This window comes from Cynoglossus semilaevis, chromosome 3 (genome assembly GCF_000523025.1).
Source record: "Cynoglossus semilaevis isolate Cse_v1.0 chromosome 3, Cse_v1.0, whole genome shotgun sequence".
Classification (NCBI taxonomy): Eukaryota; Metazoa; Chordata; class Actinopteri; order Pleuronectiformes; family Cynoglossidae; genus Cynoglossus; species Cynoglossus semilaevis.
In genome coordinates, this window is record NC_024309.1 from 6202557 (window position 1) to 6225630 (window position 23074).

The following is a 23074-nucleotide window of genomic DNA, read 5'->3' on the forward strand; positions in this document are numbered from 1 at the left end:
CCACAGGTTAGATTTCACACAGAAACGACTGGATGAAATGGCAGAGAAGATATTACGTTACACGGTGGACAAGTGACACGCCGGGGTGTTTTAGACATAACTGGAGAATAGTCTGGAAAATCCAAAGTCCCGTTGACAAAAGCAATGTCAAAACTTGAACTCAAGGTAATGAAAATTGATGGAAGTACAGCGACAGTAAAAAGCACCGCGAGGTGATGGGCTGGAAAGCATGAACTTTGGGAGCCGGGACACATTTGACCATTTAAATGACTCTCACAACAGTATATGCGAGTCAGTCTACGTTACACCAGTCATGCTAAAATTGGAACCCGAGGAACAAGTGTTGTACAAGTGAATGAGCTGAAGTTATTTTCATTATGGGTTTTTGAAATGTGAGAATGGTCGGAGTAGAATTTTACACCGCCTTGAGTTAAAACTGCTCATGTAGAGTTAAACAAAAAAAAGAACCAATCCATCTCAGATATGCTTGAATTAGCTTTATAAAGTCAATGTATGAGTAAGAATTTGAAATGTCTCTAACAGCACTGGCAAGGCCAGTATATATAAGGTTTCTGCCGTGTATAAAAATCTATGAAAAAGAGGAAAGCCTATCAGACTGTGAGTGGAGTAGTTCTAAATTCTTTTAGAATGATTTATTTTTCTACATAAAACTTAATGCACTTCTGGTAAAGTTAAGGCAGCACAGCATGAAACTATATCCCAGGTGCGATTGCACTATAAAACCTCATCACTTGGTCCTATCAGGGTTGCTGGTGCAGCTGGAGCCGATCCCAGCGGTTATCAGATAAAGGTGAGGAACACAATGCTCCGTCGTGGGGCCACTTAGAGAGACAAAGAACGTTTCTCTTTCACACTATACCTTTGGTTAAACACAGACTTTTGGAGTCTAAAAACTCAAACACAGCAAGTTATAACTTGTATAAAAAAAATATATATTTTCAAAGGGAATTGAACCAATCACCTTCCCACAGTAAAAAGCCTATAGTAGCTATGGAATAATACTGCCCCCGTAACCGACCTACCTGGAGAAAGTTTCACAAATACAGGCGTACAGCCAAAGAGGAACCACTCCAGTATATGGACCATTAGTGTGGTGACCCAGAACAACAGGAAAAGCTAAAAAATGTGGTTATTTTTCTGTTGTCGTATCAGAAAATCCCAACATTAGAAGTTCGGTCAAAAACATCAACGTGTGTTTTTTTTAACATTAGCCCTGGTTGTTTGACGGGGCCTCTGGGCAGCCACTGCACACTGTTAAATTAATATGCCCTTAATGTTCACAAGGGCTGGCAAAAGCATTCCGTCGAAAATAAATCACGCAGGGTATGCAAAAATGTTTTTCTTTCATCAAAGCTGCAGTCGGAGCCAAAGTAAGTACGCTGAAAATGATCCTGTTTGTGGGAAGATGGGAATGTGGTGAATTTCCCCGGCGCTCGGGGCTGGATTATGTCGTTGTGGCTCTGATGAAAAACAGCGGGTGGACAGTTAGGGAACGACAGACTGACTGTAACTGTGGCCCAAACGCATGTACGCTCTTGATGAGAAATGAAAGCGGTGGTTTTGTTTTTCTGAAAACCCTTCAGACATATTTAGGATTTTCACATTTGTGGCCTTGTAGTACTGCGGAAGTGTTTGATATTTTTTCCCGGCATATCACTAGAACGAGACCATTTGCTTTGGTACAATTCCTGGACCACAACGATAGGTTTATATTATTGAATTTTACATTTGTATAAATATAAACCAATCTTGATCTAATCCTACTCTGGTGTACTTTGAGGCCCACTTTTCATATGGCCCATTAAATATTAGGTTGTACTTACAAACGTTTTGCTACAGCTACCGTAGAGAATCTTCTTCTCTGTATATCAGAGCTTGTTAAAGAGCTGACTGATGTATTACCGCCACCATGTGGTTGCTGTTTTGTAACTGAGCTTCTCGTGGATAACACCATCCCTGGTGTCTTCAGTTGATAACCACTGCAGTTCCCCACAGGTGAAGTGAAGCTTTTGCGGTCCTCTAGGTGGCGCAACTGCTCACTGCTCTGCTAAAATTGTACACATACATGATTAATAACACAACTGGCCAATAGGAACAGTTGTGGATATCAGACGAACTTCACAGGCGACCTCTCCATAGAAGACAATAAAAGGGAGGGAGACGGGGGGGGGGGCTTTTTACAAAAGGACTTAAAAAAAGGCTGGGATGAGAAGTCGAGGGTCTGTTTAAATTTTCCACAGAGATGAAGAGCCTTGAGACAAAGAAATGCTAAACAGGCCCTAATCCTTTGAAAACCTATCATCCCAATAACAGGAGGCAATGCCCTTGGCAGCCGGCGACCCTCTTGTTACAAGTTATACACAGAGTAAATGAGCCACAGAGGTTCTCTGCTGCTTCTGAGAACCTCAGAACATCAGAGGGATGGAAACGATTCTGCTGTTCAGTTCATATGGTTATGCCTCTATTCTGAAATAATTAGGAAAAATTTTAAAAAAAAAATTACATAAGAAAAATGTAAATTCAATAAAGTCAATTCAATAGTTGCGAAACTAAATGTTTTTTCTGCTCTTAAAATATTTTACTGTTAAATTTTTAATACTTTTTAGACATTTTATTATTACTCCTAATATGCTTAAATAAAATACAATTATTATATTTGGTCAATATTTCTGACAAGGTCATTTTAACCTAAAACTGGTCAAATTATGAGTGAATAGTAACATGATAGGAGATGTAATCAAAACTGCTATAAAAAAAGACAGATCAGTGACCTTTCACCTTTCTAATATTAGTTTCCTAAAGTACTTCCTGTGTTTTTAAAAAAAACTTTCTCACAGTGAATCACTCAAGCCAGTCTCACTGAAACATAAATACGTGAGCCTTCTATGCTATACTTCAGATGTGACAGACAGAAACATAACTCTGCTTCATGTCCTGCTGCCGAGTGTTGTTCCGAGACGACACCAGATTTAGTGCAAACAAACGTTGGCTCTCTTCCCATGCCCCCTGTGGTGGGGTTAAGAAAAGCCCCATTTTCGGTGTGTGTCTGCACATCACGGAGTGTAAATGATTTGATTTCTCAGTCAAGGCCTTAATGCACTTTTGTTACTTTTAGTTTGACACAAGTGACCTGCAAAACTGATCTCAGGCCCACTCAGGAAGTAATAAAGCAGTCAACCAACTCAAACACACACACGCGCGCACACACACACACCGTCCGCATGATTCACCGGTCCAGCTCCAGCTTTATTAGGATCCTGGCAGACGTAATAATGGGAATAGTACTGGTAGCACATTCCCAGTGGTGCTGAGTGCAGACTTTGACCACTCAAAGCACTTCGCACTTCATTACCAAAACACTGTCTTCACAATTTAACAGCGCCGGCAGTTGCAATAATTAGCCATAATAAGCCCAGTATGATATTATGACAGTATGAGTGTTTTTATGACTGATATTCCCAGTGACTGTGAAATAAACGCCTACTCCGCAGCAGTTTGCAGAGCCTTCCCCACCACTGTGTCTCTCTTTCCTGCCTTTTATAAAGTGCAAGTATGATTAAAAGTTGACATAACTAAAAGCCTCCACGCTAACTCAGATACAGGGCAGCGGTGCAGACCTTCACGGGGACCTGTGGGTTTAAAAGTGCTTTCAGCCTGCTGCTATCTCCACATCCTGGCTGCTGAGTGCGTTCTCATCTTAGCAGCTATTGAGGAGTGTTGTCGGCTGGCGGTTTGCTGATAGCGCGGGGGATAGTAGACGGAACAAAGAACGCGCCGCGGCACGACGATGTACTTGATATCAACTGTTGAACAGCGTAGGAATGACTCTTCTGTTAATATGATCTTGACTGCTGTAATAAACAGAACAACAGAAAAGTACAGGGCAGATAAATTAGTGGAGAGAATCACAGCTGAATGAATACTTTTGTTCCCACCGGTAGACGCAGACACGGGCCCGTCGCGGCGACTGTTTTCTTATGATGGAAAGTATCACAAAGGTAGCGCCACGGAGAAGAGAGAGGCGTAAATTACTAAAGGCAATATCATCCCAGTAAATAAAGCCAAAATAAAAGAGAGGAAGAAAAGGGAAACAAAGACAAATCTTTGGAGAAAAAAAAGTGTGCAGCGTCTTAGTAATTCAATAACTTATCTGTACTGCAGCTCTATGGCAGGTGAAGGTGTATGTATTTGGCTGTAGGCTTTTACTTTGTCACTTTGTTATAGTACTGCCATAGAAAAACAATAGTACAACAGCATAATAAGACGTTACAAACTCTTTATCTCTGACGAAGTTAATGAAGTTTTTCACGTGACGTTTCTAAGGACAAAGAGGACTGGGACAAAGACGGGGCCCGTCAGGAGGTGCTCTGCTGCCACCGTTATCAGCTCTGTGCCTCTCAGGTTTATCTAAGCCCACAGATGCTGCAGCATCACCTGCCCACCAGTGAAGTAAGAGATTACAGAGGCGGTTCTGGACCAGAGACACTTGGACAGAGAGCTGGCCGATAACTATGCTACAGTAAGTAGCGGCGGCTGCTATCGGGCTGAGCTGCACGTGGTCACGACCTGAAGCCTGGTTATCTTTAAGGGGCCAATCAGAGCTTTTGGTAGTGGCCCAAGTCCGAGATGAAGCAGCAGTCTGCCATTGAGACAATCGATAAACAACGGAGTTCCTGCGAAAAAACATTTTAGAAAATGCTAAATATCAGGTGCTTTAAGTGGAGGAGCTTTTGTGCAAAAGGTCCACGATCACTCCGGCTTTAATGTTGCTTACTCCGAACTACGTGCACTCACGCAGTATATTGTGTTTTGGCAGTGTCATTGTGTATCTCCTCTGCTGCTCTGACTTTAATATGGCCTTGGCTGACAGCAGGGCGCCTGCTCTGTGGCAGACCACTAAGCCAAATTGATTAGATGAAGGCCCTTCTCTTCCAAGGTGTCCACACTTTCTCCCCCACAGGCAATCTCTCTAATGGCCTCCCAGCAACCCTGTCACTGCAGAGCTTCAAGGACCAGGGGAGTGGAGGTTCAACGACCACAGGAGCCAGTCGGGAGACGTATGGACAAATGTGTCACGACTGTGTTTCGTTCAGATTTTAGAAGTTTGGGTCATAATATAAAAGGTAACTTTTTGAACAGGTGTTGAAGTTATATCATAGGGGTCAATCACAAAAGTGTCACTGCAATCACTGAAATGTTTCCAAAGCTGTTCTACATCATCAAGAGAACCTGACCTAGCTCAATGGCACTTTAGCTTCTCCAATTTTCAGAGTGAGCAGCTGTAATTGAGCCTCTATAAAAGCTTAGTCATAAAAAAATCTCCATGGCCAGAGAGCAAGCTCAAAAAGTAGTAATCCGTGAAGGTCAAGAGTGACAGCCCAGTGGAAGAGGCCACGGCCAAAACACTGATTTGATGAGTGTTAATACTTCATTCTTGAGTGCGAGACGCAGCGGAAACAAAATCCGTGAAGACACTCGGATTTGTCCTTTGGACTAAAAAAAAACACTTCTGTTAACATTACGGGACTCTGCAGCCCCAGGCTGTAAACATTGATCTTAAACTCCAAATGTGAGCAGCGTCCTCTGGTGTTCTTCAGAGGTCTCTCACAGGACTAGACGTGCTTTTTTTTTCTTCAAAACTCTACAAAGGAAGCCACTTTGACTGTGTAAAAACAAAGAACCTCCGAAGAACTCTTAAGGCAATATGGAACAAACCATTTTATGCCAAAGTACCATTAAGAGGCAGCTTTGATTTAAAAGTAAAAGACTCTTTACTTCCGAAATTTAGTGGTAAGTAGAGGCAGCCGCTGCTCTGGCATCTCTATAATTATGGGAAAATTACATTCATTATTGTAATTTACATCTCATCTCCAATCCAATTATTAGCAGTTTGACCTGCACGGCACATGTTAGCGTCGGAAAATCTAAAATGAATTTCCGAGGCAGAGGCAGAGGCAGGGAAAGGATGAAGGACAGAAAGAAAGCAGGAGTAAGTGCTCGGGAATTTGAAAGTTGCATGAAGGAAGGAAGAAAAAAAGACAATCAATACGACTGTGAAAGATGATAATTATAACGAGCTATAATTCTCAGCCTTAGAGCACAGCTGCCCAGGGCGCCGCGGCTGCACTTTGATGTCTAATAGCCAATATTGCTGCCAGTAATTTGCTCATCTGCATCTCTGACTGGACCATCATCTTCCTGTCTGTTCGCATGTGATGCCAGTCAGTCTGTCTGTCTGAAGGCCTGTCTCTTCCTATCTTAAGAAGTGACTTTGATATACACATCGAACGCCAAAGAGCTACGACAGGACGTTTAAAACATGCTACGTTAACACAGAGGTCTTCAACCCTATTACTCATGAAGATCTGTGCAATATTTTGTGAGCTGAGCAACTCATGTCCAGCACAAAGCAGGGTTTGGTTGAAACAAAGTAATGGAACAGATACCACCAGAACCACTGATATAGAAAATCCAATGTACAATAGGTAAAAATACTACAGGCTAGCAAACCAAATAACAAACTTTTTTTTTAATCTGTTAGCACACCTAATCAGGTCTTCTCTGAATTCTTCATCGTTTTTTCAGCTGAGAGTTATTATTATACTACACCTGCCGGACTAGACAGGATCATTCTTAAATGTCAGATGTTTAATTTATTGGTGATGATGATGATTTGAAGTGAAACTGCTGCTGGGAGATTTGTGTTTTTTTTTTCAGTATGACACAAAATTGCAACTCTGAATACTGAGAAAATAGGGCACATTTTTAAAAAATGTATCTGGAGGTGATAATTCAACTCAAGGCAGCAGAGATTTTCTGCCAAAACATGACAGACGTTACTGTTTAGCTGAATATGAGGGCCACCTGAGCCTCAGTCATGGATTAATTCGTTTTTGTATTTTTCTTGACTAAAACTGGTTCTTGCAGGTCAGTTTTGTTTTCAGCAGGTTGGCAGATTGGTTTTTCGTCTTCTTTTTTTTTTAATTTTAACATTTTTTTTATCCAAGTTGTCAAAAACATAGAGGTGAAAAAATGAGGTTTGAAGTTCCGAGGTTTGTTCAGAAGACTAAAGTCATCTGGTTCTGTGTGGTGTGGTGTTAATCTGCCCAATAGTGAGTCAACAGTGTTAAACTTCGACACAGCGCAGTGTGACATCAACAGTTCCTCTTTGGAGACATGGAAATGTACTTCTGAACACTGTGATGAGTTTGTGTTTGCAGTGTTTGAATGTTTGAATGAGTCTCATTAACTTCCATTATCTCTGTGTCTACATTGTTATAGATGAAGAATCGTGACATACATGCAACTCTACCTAATGCATGTCAAGCCTGACAGGTAAAAAAGGCTTAATATATATTAATGTATATGGGCTTATCATCATTATCTATATTATATCATAGATATAATCATACCAACAGCACTGTCCTCTGCATGTAAGCCATCAATGAACCAATAGCATTGCTCGGCCAGTACACTAATGCTGGTCATGGGACTTTTATTTCTAAGAGTTTATTTAATTTTGTCATTTGCCATCTTTATGCATTAGAACAAAAAAATCCTATTTATTTTATCTAGTTTTATTCTTATTTTGGGAAGGGGGTGGGGGCGCAGGATGTGTGTTTTGTTAAATTTTACTCCACATCATTACTGACTCCTACAATCAAGGGATGGATTGGATGTTATCCAAGCTGAGGCTTTAAAAAAGCTGTGTGATACTGCCTTTGGCAAATTACATTTTCTTAGCAGTCTTTCACTCTTGCTGAGGCACTAATGCAGCACCGCAGATGCCAAAGGCTGTAAAACATCACCCACCAACTCCTTCTGTTTTTTAGCAGCCCGACCAGCCCACTTCTCCATTCCAAGAGCCTCAAACCTGGACTTACACTGACACAGTGCTGGACACCAGTAGGGTCTCGCAACTGAAAAGACGGAGCTAGAGCTAGAGGGCAGCTCCACGGCTTCACTAAACCTGGATGGTGCAACACCAACCTCCCCATCTCTGCTCGAAGAGATACGACTCGCGCTCAGATTACATCTGGCTGGATCATTTTGTTCCAAATTTCATCAGTTTCCAAAAGTTTCTGGCCCGCATTCATTGACTGCAGTGCGTTTCCTGTGGTTGGCAAAAGCTACGTGCCTCTGAAAATAGACACCTAATTAATGGGCATTTCAGAAACCATCGCTGAATACCACAAGACATGTCGTTGTCAGAACTCCAGATAAAAGTTTTTTCATGTGAAGAATGAGTGTTAAACCAAACAGACCTTGATGTATTATTTAAGAAAGAAGAACCAGCAGAATAGAAAACCAAAAGAACAACAGAATATCAGCGTTGACTTACTGGATCTCAAAGTGGACGGAGTGACCTCAATCTCACTGCTGCTCTGGTACGGCTGGAAGGACGACACCGAGCTCAGGTCGCCAACAAAGGGCTCCGGACTCTGTGTACCAGTAGAACTGGCACTGGTTCCATCTCCTCCGTTGTGAGGATCTTGTTCTTCATACACAGCTACAAGCTGCAGAGAGAAGAAATTCCAAGTGTAAGAGTTTGCATTTCATAATTAAACAGTTGTTGCAGACACCCATGTTTCCAATAATCCTATGTAATAGGTTGAAATCCCTGGCCTGAGGGCCAAACACAGCCCAGGAAACTCCAACATCCGGCCCCAAAAGACGACCCAGTTTGATTAATTTTCCTGTTTTTACAGATGCTTTGCATGTGCAGAAATGAATGTACTGTCATGTTGTTGGAGGCCAAAGTCAGCAATCTAGCTAGGTTTAGTCCAACTATGTCTAGGTTAGCATTGTTGCCTGAAGGAGTGAGCAGCTGCTTGAAACTGCAAAAGGTGATTTGTTGCCATGTAAGGACAACTCCCCGCAGCATCCTGTAATTATCATCTTAAGACTCACGGCTTATCGCTGCTGCCAACTAACACAGTTTGAAGAGTAGGAGTGGAGACAACCAGACGTGGAGGGAGATACTCTGCAGTATAAGATATTAATGAAAGAGCAACTACGCTTCTCTTTTTTTTTTTTTACAATAGATCAGACAGTAGTGATCGACTGCATCCAGGTCAAAGAGAAACAGAGGGAGTCGGAAAATGTTTTCCAGGACCGGTCATCAACCTCTTACAAGAAGATGAATGTCTCCAAACAGAGATCTAAGAGCAGCAGTTTGAAGTGTTCAATGAAATAAAAAACATTTACAGACTGGAGTTTTTATTTATTTCTACATCCTGGAAATGGGTTTTAATGGGAGTCATTGAATGTGGAGAGAGAGAGACGGCACCTTTGCCGATGGCAGCAAACAGCCTTTATGCACACGGCTTTGAATTTGTCTCTGGGTAAAAATAGCACAAGTGTTTTCCTTGTATTCGCCGTTTGTCATCACACCAATACAGAGGAATCTGCATATAAACAAGTTTTTATAACCCACGCTCTTCTTTTTCATATAATTCACACAGAAAAGACGATGCTGTGTTTATGGGCCTGTGTGCGAGTACGGCTTTGTGCCGTTCTCTAAGGATCTCTGTGTGGTTTGCTGCTGCAGAAATTCACTGTGACATCACTCCTGCTGGCTTTTTGCAATTATTGCAAGCCTAGTTTTTTTTTCTCTTCGCATCCTACTGACAATTCAGACATATCACCTAATATTATTACCTTCACTCTTGAGGTAAAAAAAACCTCTATTTGTAGGATGTTATATCTGGTTCTCCTGTACTTGAAAATACAGGAATTACTTGTAGTTGAAGGCAAACAAAGTTTATCAGTAAACTTTAATTCACTTTGATCTCAGTATATATATAAAGGACCAAAAGTTGTTGCCAAAAGATGTTAAATCTGTTTTTTACAGGGTGTCAGGACTTGATTGTTCTGACTGCACTGACTACAAAAGCCGTGTGGGGGAAAAAAGCCAAGGTAACTTTGAACAGTGATAAGAGAGAATCATTGTAAATACAAGGATTAACAGTCTGAGTGCGTGTGCCAGCCAATGAATAATTAGCAACAAAGTAATCAGGCTTTCCATTCATATGTTTGTTAGGGCATTCAGCAATCTGACAGGCCCTCTGCCTGCCAGCTGCCCATAATAGAAAAGTGGTGAATGTGGTTGTTGGTGTCACACTGAAGTACGATTCATTTTCAGCTCCGTTCCAAAAACCCCTCTAATTTGGTCCTCTTTGCTGTGCTGTGCATTCTCGCAGTGGATCATGCAGATAACTCTGTGACACATTTACTAATGTGGGCCTGTCCTTCACCGTCCTGCATTCAATACTGAATAGCCAAGCTGTTGACAGTACTCAATATCTATTATATACACATATGTACATACATATAAATACCCATGCATATAGTATAGCGCCTTGACATATGAGTATTTCGAGATACGCAAATTTTTTGCTTCGAGATACGAGTAAAGGTTTGAGATACGACCACGCTAACAGACGCCGAGCACTGGGAGCAGCCACGCCGCCTCACTCGTTCACTTCACGTGTTCGTCGACTTCCGTACGCATCTCCCGCTATTTTTCAGTATTGTGTTTGCGTTATCTACGTGGTTTTCTTTCTATTTTGTGCATTATTCTTCATAATAGTGATGAGTCCTAAGAGGGTGAGCGGTAAGGATGGTGGTGAGAAGAAGAAACGCACGATGACCATGGAAATAAAGCATGAAATTGTCGATAAATATGAGCTAAAGCTAATATAAATCGGAAGTTAAGTTAAGTTTATGTAAGGTACCGTGTAACGTACAAATTATTCAAGATATGAGCACCTCGAGTTAAAAGCTCAGTCCTGGAACGGATTAAACTCGTATGTCGGGGTTCCGTATATATTTAAAAACATATCTGTCTCATGTAAATTACAGCCTTCTCTACTATGTTTGTTTGTGTCCCATTTCTGGTTGCTTTTCCTTCCACATCTTCTTCTGCCTACAGTGGAGAATCGGGCACACTTGTAAAAAGTTAAAGTGATGCAATTCTTTCCTGGTGAAGGGACAGAGCTCAAGTTGCAATCCTTGGAGCTATCAAACAAACGCTCTCTCCTTCAACGTGAATTGGTCATGCTGACTTAGAACTAAAACAATTTCACGTGTCTTGCTTGGTTGTATTATCTCTCTGTCCCCTCTAGGCGTTAAAGAGTCACATTAAGTTGTATTCACAAGTTTTTCAAAGGGCAGATTTTTTTTTTCTTACCCAGACAGGAACAGTATGACTAATTTCCGACTACCCTGACAGCAGCGGGTGAGGATGCAGAGGGAACAGGAGGCAGAGAGGCATGCACTATCCTGTTACTGTGGGTTTCGCACGCAACACAACAAGATTTTTCACTTTGCGTCTTCATGCATCACGTATCACGGGACGGCACATGTGTCATTTGTGTCCGTTTTGGGAGATGCACATCGCTGGTATTCCCACAAGTCTGCATATTTGAAACAGCGAGGAAGAGAACAGGGGCGGGGGCTGAAGTCATACCGATTACCGCTCTCTCTTTCCGTGAACTCCACGACATATGTGGACACGACATCACGGGGAGACAGATTCAACTGATATTGGTTTCAGTTTCACAGATTGTGTGATATTTTTTGGTGAGAGATGGATTTTCTCACTTCATCCATTTCGGTGGGCACACCAGGTGCATTGTACTTTATCTACACTGTGTCGAGTTTCCAGTCTCTGAAAAATCTGTGTGTAGTTGGAAAGAACTGCAACAGTCTTTAACCAAAGGATTGTGAAATCTGTTCTACTTTTTCTCAGTCTAGATAACGGCCCCTGGCTGCTTTATAATTAATAAACAGACTATAGTCTAGTGGTAACTGTAGTGTACTACACCAACTAGTGGGCCCCGTACCAGGCCCATGGATCAGCAACTCACCACAATGAAGAAAAAAAGTTTTTATTTTAATTATATGTATTTTATTTTTATCAGTCTTAGTACTTTATTTTGAAAATTCCCCACTTCCTCCTAGGCATCAATCCCAGCATAAATCTGCAATCAATCGCCCAACTGATTTACTGTAAGGTATTATTTACCATTGGCCAAAAGAACCACTTTGGGAAAACTGCACCCAAAAAAAAATGTAATAATTAAATATATAATACAATATATCCACATCTCTAACTGTGGCGTAACGAAATAAAAGAGGTAAACTTTTTAGAAAATATAATTATTTTTAGGTATAAAACCCAAGACACATCCACACCAAAGATAAACAGATGATGAAACAGAGAGAGATCGCGGCAGAAAAGGAAGATGAAAAAAAAGTTCTCAGTCCCATGATGAACTCTGGAGCGATTCGAAAAAACCTATTTAGCTTCTACCTAGTGGAGTTGAGTAGAAATTGAGTAGAAGTGACTCTCATTTCATGGAGCGCTCTCCCTCCCACTCTCTTCCTCTCCCCCTTCCTCTCTCTCTCTCTCTCGTTCTCCCTCTCTACAGCAGGGAGCTGGAACATTACTGCTGCCTTCAGCCCCCGGAGCAAGGCTGATGCTCTTCCAATCCCAGCCAGTTCCACTGACTGTCACAGCAGCTGCCAATCAAATGCTATCTACTTGGGAGCCCAAAGGCTGCTGAAAAGAGGCAGGAGCAAAGGATGGAGGGACGTGATGAAGGGGTGAGAAAGAGCTGGGGAGAAGAAGCAAAAAGGGGAAGCAGAGAAAGTCAGATGAGGTTGTTTTTTTTTTTTCTTTTTATTTGCGGCTGAGGTACAGGCTGTATTTGGAATTTCCATATCAGTAACGAAGAGAGCAGGGAGACAGGGCAGAGAAAAACAGAATCCTGGGTATGCTTCTCATGCTGGCCCTCTTTGATCTTCTCCTGGCTTCTGGCAGGAAGGGTGCATCAGACGTGGGGAGGGTGTGGAAGCAGCTGAGCGGGGAATGAGGAGGTGTTTTGACAGCCTCTCTACCCCGTCCTGACTCTTCTCTCCCATCCCCTCCTGATAAATACATCTCTTCACTGCCAAAAACCTCTGATCTGCAAGTAAGCCGCTGTATCAGAACTTTAACCGCTACACAGCAGTCGCCGTGACAACACGACGGCGGCGAGAATTTATCGGCAGTCATCGGAGGGCCGCATTGGCAGTGACACTAGAGGCGTGTAGCACCTGCACCGCCACACTAATCCATATACGCCACGACAGCTTTTTTTACGGCTGAACGGAGGGAACGACTGACACGTCAAACAGCAGGAACGCCATCTCCACCAATCGACTTCTTCAATTAAGAGCAAAAGCAAAAGTCTGTTGTGAATATTAATCGCTGCACAATCGTCTATTCTTCAATCAAACCTTCTCGCTCTCAGAAGGTCATTTTAGTGCAACTTTGTGATTTTGATACATCGTATAGTTTGTCGTTGCTGTCGTTTCAGTTGAACACACGCCAAAAAAAAAAAAAAAATCAAGGTTTCCTTTCCCCTTTTCTGTTATTTATCACAATTTTGCTCCAAGGGCACCATGGGTAAAAAGTTATTTTGGGAACATTAATATCAAAATCTTTGAAAGCCATTTACTTCAGCCGAAACAGCCTGTGGACTTCTTGAGTAATAACCGTGAGACGCCGTCTCTCACTCACTCACCAGCCGTCTATCCGTCCTGTCATTTACTCCCACTATCGTCCTCCATCAGCCATGAATCCTTAATGGACCCATTAAGGATTAACATTTTTAATCATTTCACAATAAAGTGACATATCAACTCCACACAGCTCTGACGCAGCACAATAAAGAGATAACAAGGGAGTCGTTTCTCTTTCAAACAACAGTGAGGAAAAACAATTTAGATTTTTTTTTGACCTTGTATAACATCACTAAGTATTATCACGTTATGCTTTTTTAATATTTTATCATCTCCTGCTGTCCATTTCCCACATGTCCGATGGTGGAGCGGTCCAACAAAGTGCTTAGTCCTGTAGTCTTCCAGGTCATTAATATATTCAGACAGTAGGTCTGGTGCTCACTAACATTTCAAATAACCCTTACGTGGGCACGCGGCAACACTCGTGAAGAATATGCATATTTTAGGTTCCGTCACGTGGGACTGATGCAACGGAAAGTGGCCTGAAGATTTGAAGGAGGAATGAAGTGAAATGATGACACACACTGCAAAGAATATGTAATATGCAAAGATGCTGAAAGCCATGAAGCTGCATCTGGTTTAGTGTACTGTAGTACTTTGGACAGGGCCTGAATACAGGAAGTAGACTTGACTCAAGTTATAATCCCCAAAAACACAAGTTACCAGATTAGATTACTCTGCATTTCTCACTAAAACATCAAGTCATCATTTATTTTTGTTAATACTTTACTGCGAGAGATGAAGGTAAAAAAAAAGGAAATGAGAAAACATACCGAACAAGCAAAGTTTAACCAGATTAGAAACTCATCCCTTTCGAATCCTCACAGTCGGATTCTCATCCCTGCATCCAAACACCTCCTCCTATGGCAGAGGAAATTAATTCACACATATTAAGACACCCTGTGCGAGCGTTACCTATTCAGTGCTGACAGAAGGGGAAAGAAAAGAAAGAAAAAAAACCCTAGTACACCCTGGCTGCTGTGTATATTAATATCTTCCAGCTCATGGTCATATGTACATCACAACAGAGCTCAGCCCTGGGAAATAAACACAACATTTCCGAAGGCACACAAAAGACCTTTGCAGTCGGCAACTTAAAAGTGAGAGGTGGGAGCAATGGAGGGGGTAAAGTGATGACATATTCATAAATGTAATTAGGTTGGGTTTTCATATCAAAGCAAGAAACACAATGGGTATCTCATGACCTTGATGGACTCTATAACCCACAGCCCTTTGTCGCTAATTAAAACTGAGCGGCTTCATAAAAATCACACTGAACTAATCTGAACTAATCCCTCAGCACTATTTCAACGTCTATTTTAAAGTTTTATTCATTTATGACTCTATCAGTCATATATCTATTCTTGGTGAGTCATCGTTTGCACAGCGAGCCACAGTTTACATTAGTTTCTAGTACGTCACGTATCACATGAATACACAGAAAAAAAAGTTTTTTATATATATATAAAACTTCACTACTAAATAAAGAGCTACAAAGAGCCTGATTTGTTCATTTCAAAGTCTCAAAGTCAAAGTTGTTTTTTTTTTTGGAAAAGTCTAACACTTTTTAGATTGTGCTTTGCCCTTAATTAATTATTTTTAATAATTTATTCTGAAAAACTAAACAATATCAAAAGAAGATTTCAAAAAGCAACAAAAAAAAAAAAAACTAATCAATGCCACGAACCTTCCTTCAACCTGACTCCGCACGCGCACATCCAAAATAATTATACCATTCATCCTGTGCCTTGATTTACATGCACAACAGCAGCCAGACAGTCTGTCTACTAGCCAAGATTAAAATACACACAAATATGTGTTCATTAGAGCAGTCATCCATTGACAAAACTACACAAAACACCGCAGCACAAAAGGTCACATTTTGGTCTAGTAGTATTCATCTTCCAAGGTGATTGAAAAGCAAAACAAAAAAACCCTTTCTACAAGGGCTTCACATACTGAAACGTCCTTCAATATTTCTACTGAAATGCAAAAAAGCCAAGGGAGAGTAATTAAAAAAAACATTCAAAGGCCTTAGTACAGGAGAGAAAAGGAGCCAAAAGAAGAAAAAAAGATAATTAATACTGAGTGGAAATTATAGCATGAATGAAATATATAAAAGAGTAATCTAACAACTGACAAACTGAAAGGTTGTTCCCAAAAAAATTAAGTTAGAGCAACGGATCACAAAACTAGCGCCTGGTCTTTGTATGTCTGCAGACAGCACACAGTTACACTCTGTCCATCATGAGGAGAGCATTGAAAAATCTGAGGAAATGAGGCAAATTAGTAAAAATAAATATAAGTGTGAAGAGGGAAAAAAATTACCAAAATAGTTCCTAAAGATAGTGTTGAGATTTAAGATTTATTCATTTATTGAAAATGTAAATGTGAAAATATGAATTTTCACAGTTTGAGAACCACTGATCTATAGTAAAGTTATTATTCCGTAGTTTGTTATGGTCAGAAAGTATAAGATTGCACAGACACTAGCATGAGTTTCAAAAGTACAGATTTCAATAATCATAGAGCCTGACAATTAGCTGGTAAGAACTCGAAAAAAAACGGGAAGATGAAAACCGTCATGCTTTGTTTATACTGTATTTAGTTCAGAAATCAGCCAGAGAACTGACGGCCTTAGCCAGAGAGCTGTGCACTAGCTGTGCACTAGCTGGTATGTGACTGGTCCTGTGAATCAGTGAGCTCTGAGCCACTGAAGTGTCTCTGCCATCCAGTGACTCGTTCACTCACCCAGTCATCCCTGAAGAAGATGGCTGTACTCTGTACTCCTGGCATTAAAGGGAAAAGAGACGGAGCCAACATCCAGGCCACACGCTCACACACACACACACACACACACACACCAGACACCAAACGGGCCAGTGTGGACAGGGCTGTCATTATCTGCCATCTGCAGGCCTGAGTGGCCTTAGCCTGGAGGGAGAAGAAACGATGAGGACGGGAGGTGAAGCGGAGAGGAAAACATGCTTTTCTTCATGTGTGTCTCCGTAGGGAGGGTGCACACAAACTGTGAGAGGCTTTACTTTTACCGGAACAGGCAAAGAGAAACGGTGCGACTGTCCAATACTAGAGATCGGGAATAATAACGAAACCATACTGTACTGTTATTGGTCTCTTTGTTTGAGTCTTACTGAGGTTGATTGGTGATTTATGTAAATGAATCACGATTGATTATGACCGCAATCGATCACGATTTTTGATGTTTAATCTACAGCCATCAAGTGATTAATCACGTTAATCGTTTGGCAGATGATAAACAAACACCAATGACGACAGTAGGACCTTTTTAAAATATAGTAATATTATATAACCATATATACAGTATATATAACCATAAACAATGGTCCCAGAGAGTAGCGACTTCCGCACCTGCCTTACACGCAGAAAGTCCTGGGTTCGAGCCCCAGAGTGTGTGAATACTAAATGGCGCCTCCGGTGGCAGCCTGTGTGGGTTGCCACATAAACTATGATTCTTCTCTATACCACTAGAGTGCACTCAAGAACAACCAACAGTATGCGTGCCATAGTTTGAGCACCAAGATTATTTTATCAGTGTGTGTGTGTCTCTGTGTGTGTTCAGTTACGTGGTGATGTGAAAAGACAGGCGAGGACACACAGAGTGTAGAACAGCTCTGTCTGAAACATCTTTAAGAGCCGAAGACTGAATAACAAGGAAATGGTCCACTGACGTACGGTGTGTTTCTCTGCCCCTTCTCTCCACTGAGAGTGTGTCGCTCGGTACCAGCATGTCACCGAGGTTCTGGCTCTAGAGGAGAGTGTGTGTGTGTGTGTGTCAGGTTGTGTCGCAGTCAGCTTCACATTAAGACAGACTTACACCTTTGGGGAGAAAGAAAAGTTCTCTCCCACAGTGACACGCTGACTACAGTGAGAACAGAAAGACACGGAAAAACACCGGCGCTCACTTCAGTACGACTGACAACAGAGTCGAAACTGAGTGGTGGGTTTATGTTCGTTGTCTCTTTAGTTGTTCCCAGATGTCAAAGGCGACAACATGGCGCCGCGACTCCCTTCACACGTGCACACAGACAAACCCATCTGAGGTGTGTATGCCAGAAAAAAAAAGAAAAATGAACCAATCACGACAGCCCTCAGCTGGAGATACACCAAACAAAATTGACAACTCCGAAAAGAAACAATTTCACACCTCTGTATTTGCTCGGTGGCGGAGCGAACTGTCTGTACAAACCACAAATGACAAAACCACTCAGGTGTAACCTGGTGTCAAACAATCCGAAGACTAAATGAGTTTCATTTTGTTGGCCTCTAATCAGAGAGGTTAAACTTTTCTTTCATTACTTTGAGGTGTGTGGAAGACTGATCCACCTCCTTAATTCTCTGTCCTCACGAGTGTGAGTCAAAGCAAGGCAGCTTCTGCCCTCTAGTGCACGCAGAGTTTCCAAAGTTCCATAGCCAGAGCTGCACTTCCACCTGTCAGCCTACTTTCCCCCCCAAAAAAATCTCACTATACAAGAAGACGAGCAACAAATAAAATGACAGGTTTGACACGCTGCAGCATCAGACGTCGAAAGAAAACTATTTTTTAACACTGATGTTTTATCAGCCCCCGACCCAAGATCCTTTTAGAATATGCTCTTATATTTAAGCAGCATATCTCGACAGACGTGTCACGTACACATCTGTCGCTGCAGACAGGTGTTACTGCTACAAACGCCCTGGTGGAAAACAGGCGGCGACTCGAACGGATGCATCTGTACTGTGAGTGTGAGAGAAAAGACACGAGGATACGCTGAGCCCCTCCCAGTGCATAATGAGAGACTTGGACAAGATGGGGTGGAACGAACGTCTGGGGAGTGCTGCTGAACTCCCGTAACCTCAATTATTCAGCATTAGTCCCTGCTATTGATTTCCTGTTGGATCGACTTACCGAGTCCCGAGCATTGGGACAGTGACATGCTATAGCCTTCTGTGGAGTGGGGGATCTTTACAAATGGATGGATGTATGTGAGTCTGTTAAAGCCAGCGAGGAAGAAGATACAGATCCATAGAGGGGGAGAGAGGGGGAGTTTAATTAAAGATAGCCCTTATTAGGCAGTGATAGATGAAGATGTCACAGCCTAGTTGGCTACTTAGTTTGCATGACGTGGATGTCTGCTTGACTCGGCAACCTTGGGGAGGCAGGGTGACATTGCAAGGAGGAGGCCACAGGGTTCCCATGACTGGAGGTTCCTCCTGAGGGAGGAACAATATTTATGTTTGAAGAGAAACATTACGTGGCCGTCAAATATGCAAGGGAAAAGACTGGAGGATTTGTTCAAAACACCCTCCATCCAAACCCAGCCAAAAGAAGTCACTGTTTCTCACTTGACATGAGAATCACACATGACTGCAAGTGACAGCGCTGGCATCGCCGGAAAGAACATTGTGTTATAAAAAGGATTAACATGTCTGCCTTATTCTGGTCCGTGCATGGCTGCGTGTTAAGATATGGGCCGGTTCCAAATGAAGCAGATGGTGAGAGTTGCCTTTCTGCAGTTTCTCCTTGGCCCAACCTTAAGAAGCTGTGCTGAGCTGAGGCCCAGCACCGATGTGAGCTGAGATGGTCTGGAGTGTAAAGACTGACAGAGGGGGCAGGTCGACGAGCCAGAGCCAGAGAGGACGCTGAACAGTTTGTCAGAGGTAAGAAGAAGAGGTTGAGGAGCGTCTGATGTAAATATGGTTTCGGTAGTCTACAATTTTCTGAGAAAAAAAATGGAGGATAAATTGTATTGAATTGTATTGAGTCAACATGTCGTTGACTCAAGATTGTTTTTGTTTTTTTTGTTGTAATAAAAGCATTTTGCTCTGTTAGACAATTTGCGACCTGACGAGATAATATCCAGTCTTACCATTTGTATCTATATTTTTTTGTAGTACTTGCAGAAGGTAAAGTGCCAAAAAAGGAACGTTCGTTAGTTTCCTTATCGACTTCAAACGTCAAATTAAGGCGTTCACAATGAAAGTTTGTTTGGGTTCGTGGGGTGAAAAGGACAAGGTGAGAATTTTGGCAGCCAGCAAATCTGCTGCGGGCGATTCCGACTCTACCTCTCATATTCAGCACTTAATTGACATTGTTGACGACAAGTCGGGGCTGTAGGGCAGACCACGACGACTGTTTACTGCTGTCTCCTCTTTTGTCTGCAAACTGGAGCGCAGCGATAACTCTCACCGTACACACAGCACTCAGTCAAACCAGAAAAGGATCAGCTGTAGGAGGCCGGCACTGATGTTTGCACACAGTTATGAGTCATCGCTCGGGGCGTGATTTGACGTGGGTTCACACCTGTCAAGTGCTCCGTTAAAAAGCTACTGTGTTCTCATATTTTGGAAACACATTTCTGTCATAATTCCGTATCTGCTTTGACAGTTTAATGTTTTATTCAGTCGACAGTATAGGTAACCAAATCTAAAGTAGGCTGTGAATATCATCTGTCAAGCCTTGGCCCTGAGTTTAAGCCTTCGTATAGCTCTGAGACTTTCAGCCCGGAGGCAAAATTCGCTCTGATAAACAGCACCTAAGTTTGGCACAACTTCCTGAATATGAAATTTTTTTTTTTGGTTTTTTTAACAACTAGTCATGTCTGTCTCAAACTCTGAGAAGAGCAATAGGAAAGAGATCTTCAGCCGTGAGATGAGGAGGGAGATAAGGAGAGCTACGTGAAGAGGTAAAATAACAATCTGCACTTCACACGACGGCACAGAGCGCGTGTCAGCTCACACACACGGCGGTGTGAATGTAAATCAGCGGCTGGATTAGTCTGTCAGCTATTTTGAAGTGTGAAGAGCAGAGGAGAGACTCTGCAGCCTTTTTAATCCCCATATTTGCTCCTTACTATCCAAACCCAGTGCCTCCACACTTTGTTTTTAACGTGCGGACAGTCACCTTATGGCTCTAACGCTGTCACTGTATCTTTTCCCATTCATCCTTTTACGCTGCCATTTACTAATTATCTGGAAATATCTCTAGTTGTTTCATAAATCATTTCCATGAATTGACTCAACTCCAGGGATCTGACTTATCTTTTAGCGACCTGTCACGACAGGTACATTATCTGAATATGGAGTGATGACTGAGCCTCTGCACTGAAGCCATACAGTTCATTTGTTCTGCTGTTAGTCTGACAAAGCTGCTGCTGACACAGAGTGAAGGACCGCAGCTGTAGGTGTGTGTGTTTTATTTACTTCATTGGTTTCAGTGTTAAAAATATTTAAATATTTTATTTTTATTATTTACTTAATTGGTTTCAGTGTTAAAAATATTTAAAATATCTTGCTATTAAAGGTACTTTGGCAACAAGAGTCTTCATAGCCAGAGAGCCAGACTTTCCAGCTAAAACATGACCATAAAGCAGTAGCTAGTTTTCACAGCTAATCCTTAATTCAAATGTGTGATACCGTCATAGAATTAAATGTAGAAATAAGGACTGAACGAAAGCAAATACCGTTCACAACATCAGTGAATGCAAGGAACGGACAACGCTCCTTTCACTCTGAACCACATTCATGCAAGAGCTTCTGGATGTAGTGTCACCCTGCTCCGCCCTCCCTCCCCACCATGCCAACACCAGCTGGAGACTCAGGTCCTCTCTCTACTGTTCACAGCTGCAAATCCCCTCAGTCCTTCTCAAAGGCCCCTTTGAAAAGTTGAGCACGCGGTGCGAAGCCAACATGTAAGATCTTCTAGCAGGTGGACAGCTGATCTGCGTAAAAAATAACCCTTGGCAGACACCAAAAAAGCAACAGTGACTTGAGGTGCAACTAAACGCCTCCCAAGAGTCTAATCCCCCCCTTCAGAGGATGTGTAAGCTGTAGGTTTTGAGGTACAAAAATCCGCTGATTTTCCTGCAGGAGCCGCAGCAGCCATCGACACCTGCGACACAAGAAAGCGATTTGAATTCTGAAGGTAAAAATCTGTTCAGGCTCTGCTAGGTCTACGGGGAACATGAGCCCTGGGTAAGACGGTATTTTTAAGACATGAAAGAAGCTGTTTAAAAAGAAAAATCTACAGTTTGCTTTCGCTGCTCAGCGGAGGACAGAGTTCCCCTAAGTTGCAGACTATTAAGTCATGAAACAGGGTTGATCTTTGCTTGCGCTCGCGATGACCGGCGATGACCGGCGTTTCTCAAAGAAGCTTTTATTCCAGCTCCAGCTGTGGACATAACTCTGCTCAGGAGTTCTGGACCGCACAAAGGTCCGAGGCATTAGAACCGATAATGTGCAATTTAGAAGATCAGACGGCAACCGCTGCCCAGACGGTTTCCAAAACACTGGCCTTTAACAGACGCCTAACAGCATCGTTATAATGTCACAGTCATCTAAACAGGCTGTTAAACCATATTACATCGCTGGCTTTGGACCAGCAGTGGTCGTAGTGGAAGGAAAAGAAGCAGCTGTGATGATTCTTTTTTTTTTTTTTTTTCAAGAGCCAGGCGTAAAAAGTAAAGGTGGCCAAATGTGAGCTTCAAATGAGTTTTGTGAAAAGTGTGTGTCCCTTTCCTGACAGGGCACCTGATGGAGAACATAAGCCAGAACACTTAGAACATGACCACAGCCAGACTATACCATGTTAGTTATGGGCCACATACACCGTTCTAATTGTGGTTCTCACTGTTGCTCTCTTATAAGGAGTCCATCAAACCAATTAACACCTAGACAGTCATTCAGGGCTGGTTCCAAAAAGGCTGGATGCAATTAGGTAAAGGAAACATGACCACTTATGGCAGGAAGGGTCTTTAATCCGCTGAGGTGGGAGCTGAGGCTACTGTTAGTGAGCGCGGTGACTGAGGAATTAAAAGTCTGGCAGAATATTTGGAGTTAGTTAGGAGTGGACATGACTTTTTTTTTTTTCTTCTTGGTAATTTTAAAAGTCCCATGATGAGATGCTTTGATGGCAAAACTACACTCTAAGGAGGCTTCACTCCGTCCAGATTAATGTTATGTTGGACTGGTGCCAACGGCTTTGGTGTGACTCGGGTTCCCACCGTGCCCTCCTCCCCCCTGGAGTGAGGTTCTGTTCACACAAAGGCAAACTGTTGCTGCTCTAACTCACAAACACATCTGAGAATGTGTTGTGGAAGTATTACTGTACGCTGCGCAGTAAAATGAAATTGGGGACGACTTTAAAGGCAGGCGGTACTGTACTGTACTGCGCTGCTGGCGGGGGTTTTTTGTAGCCTGAAACAAAATCCATTCTTCGGGGTCACGTCGCAGTATGTGGTAATTCTCCGCGGAGCATAACGGAGGAGTGAGCGGTAACAATACGATGTTTCACAACTCAGAAAACTTTGAAAACTCAATGAGTCGATGAGAGTGACAATGAGTTATATCTGCACTAAACTATTGGCATGTTTTTTATAACAAGTTATTAGAGAAGAAGAAGAAGAATTATATATATATATATATATATTTACATACATATATACATGTATCAAAATTGTCAAAGTTA

At 42.2% G+C, this 23074-nt stretch overlaps 1 protein-coding gene across 3 annotated transcripts in view; it reads right to left on the reverse strand.

The window, feature by feature from the left end:
• LOC103377042 (partitioning defective 3 homolog) overlaps positions 1-23074 on the reverse strand; it is a 253608-nt gene that overhangs the window by 162498 nt on the left and 68036 nt on the right. For all 3 annotated transcript variants that reach the window (XM_025054368.1, XM_025054367.1, XM_025054366.1), the window contains one exon: positions 8363-8537. In XM_025054368.1, coding sequence (XP_024910136.1) covers positions 8363-8537 — 175 coding nt within the window. The remainder of the gene's footprint in view (positions 1-8362; positions 8538-23074) is intronic.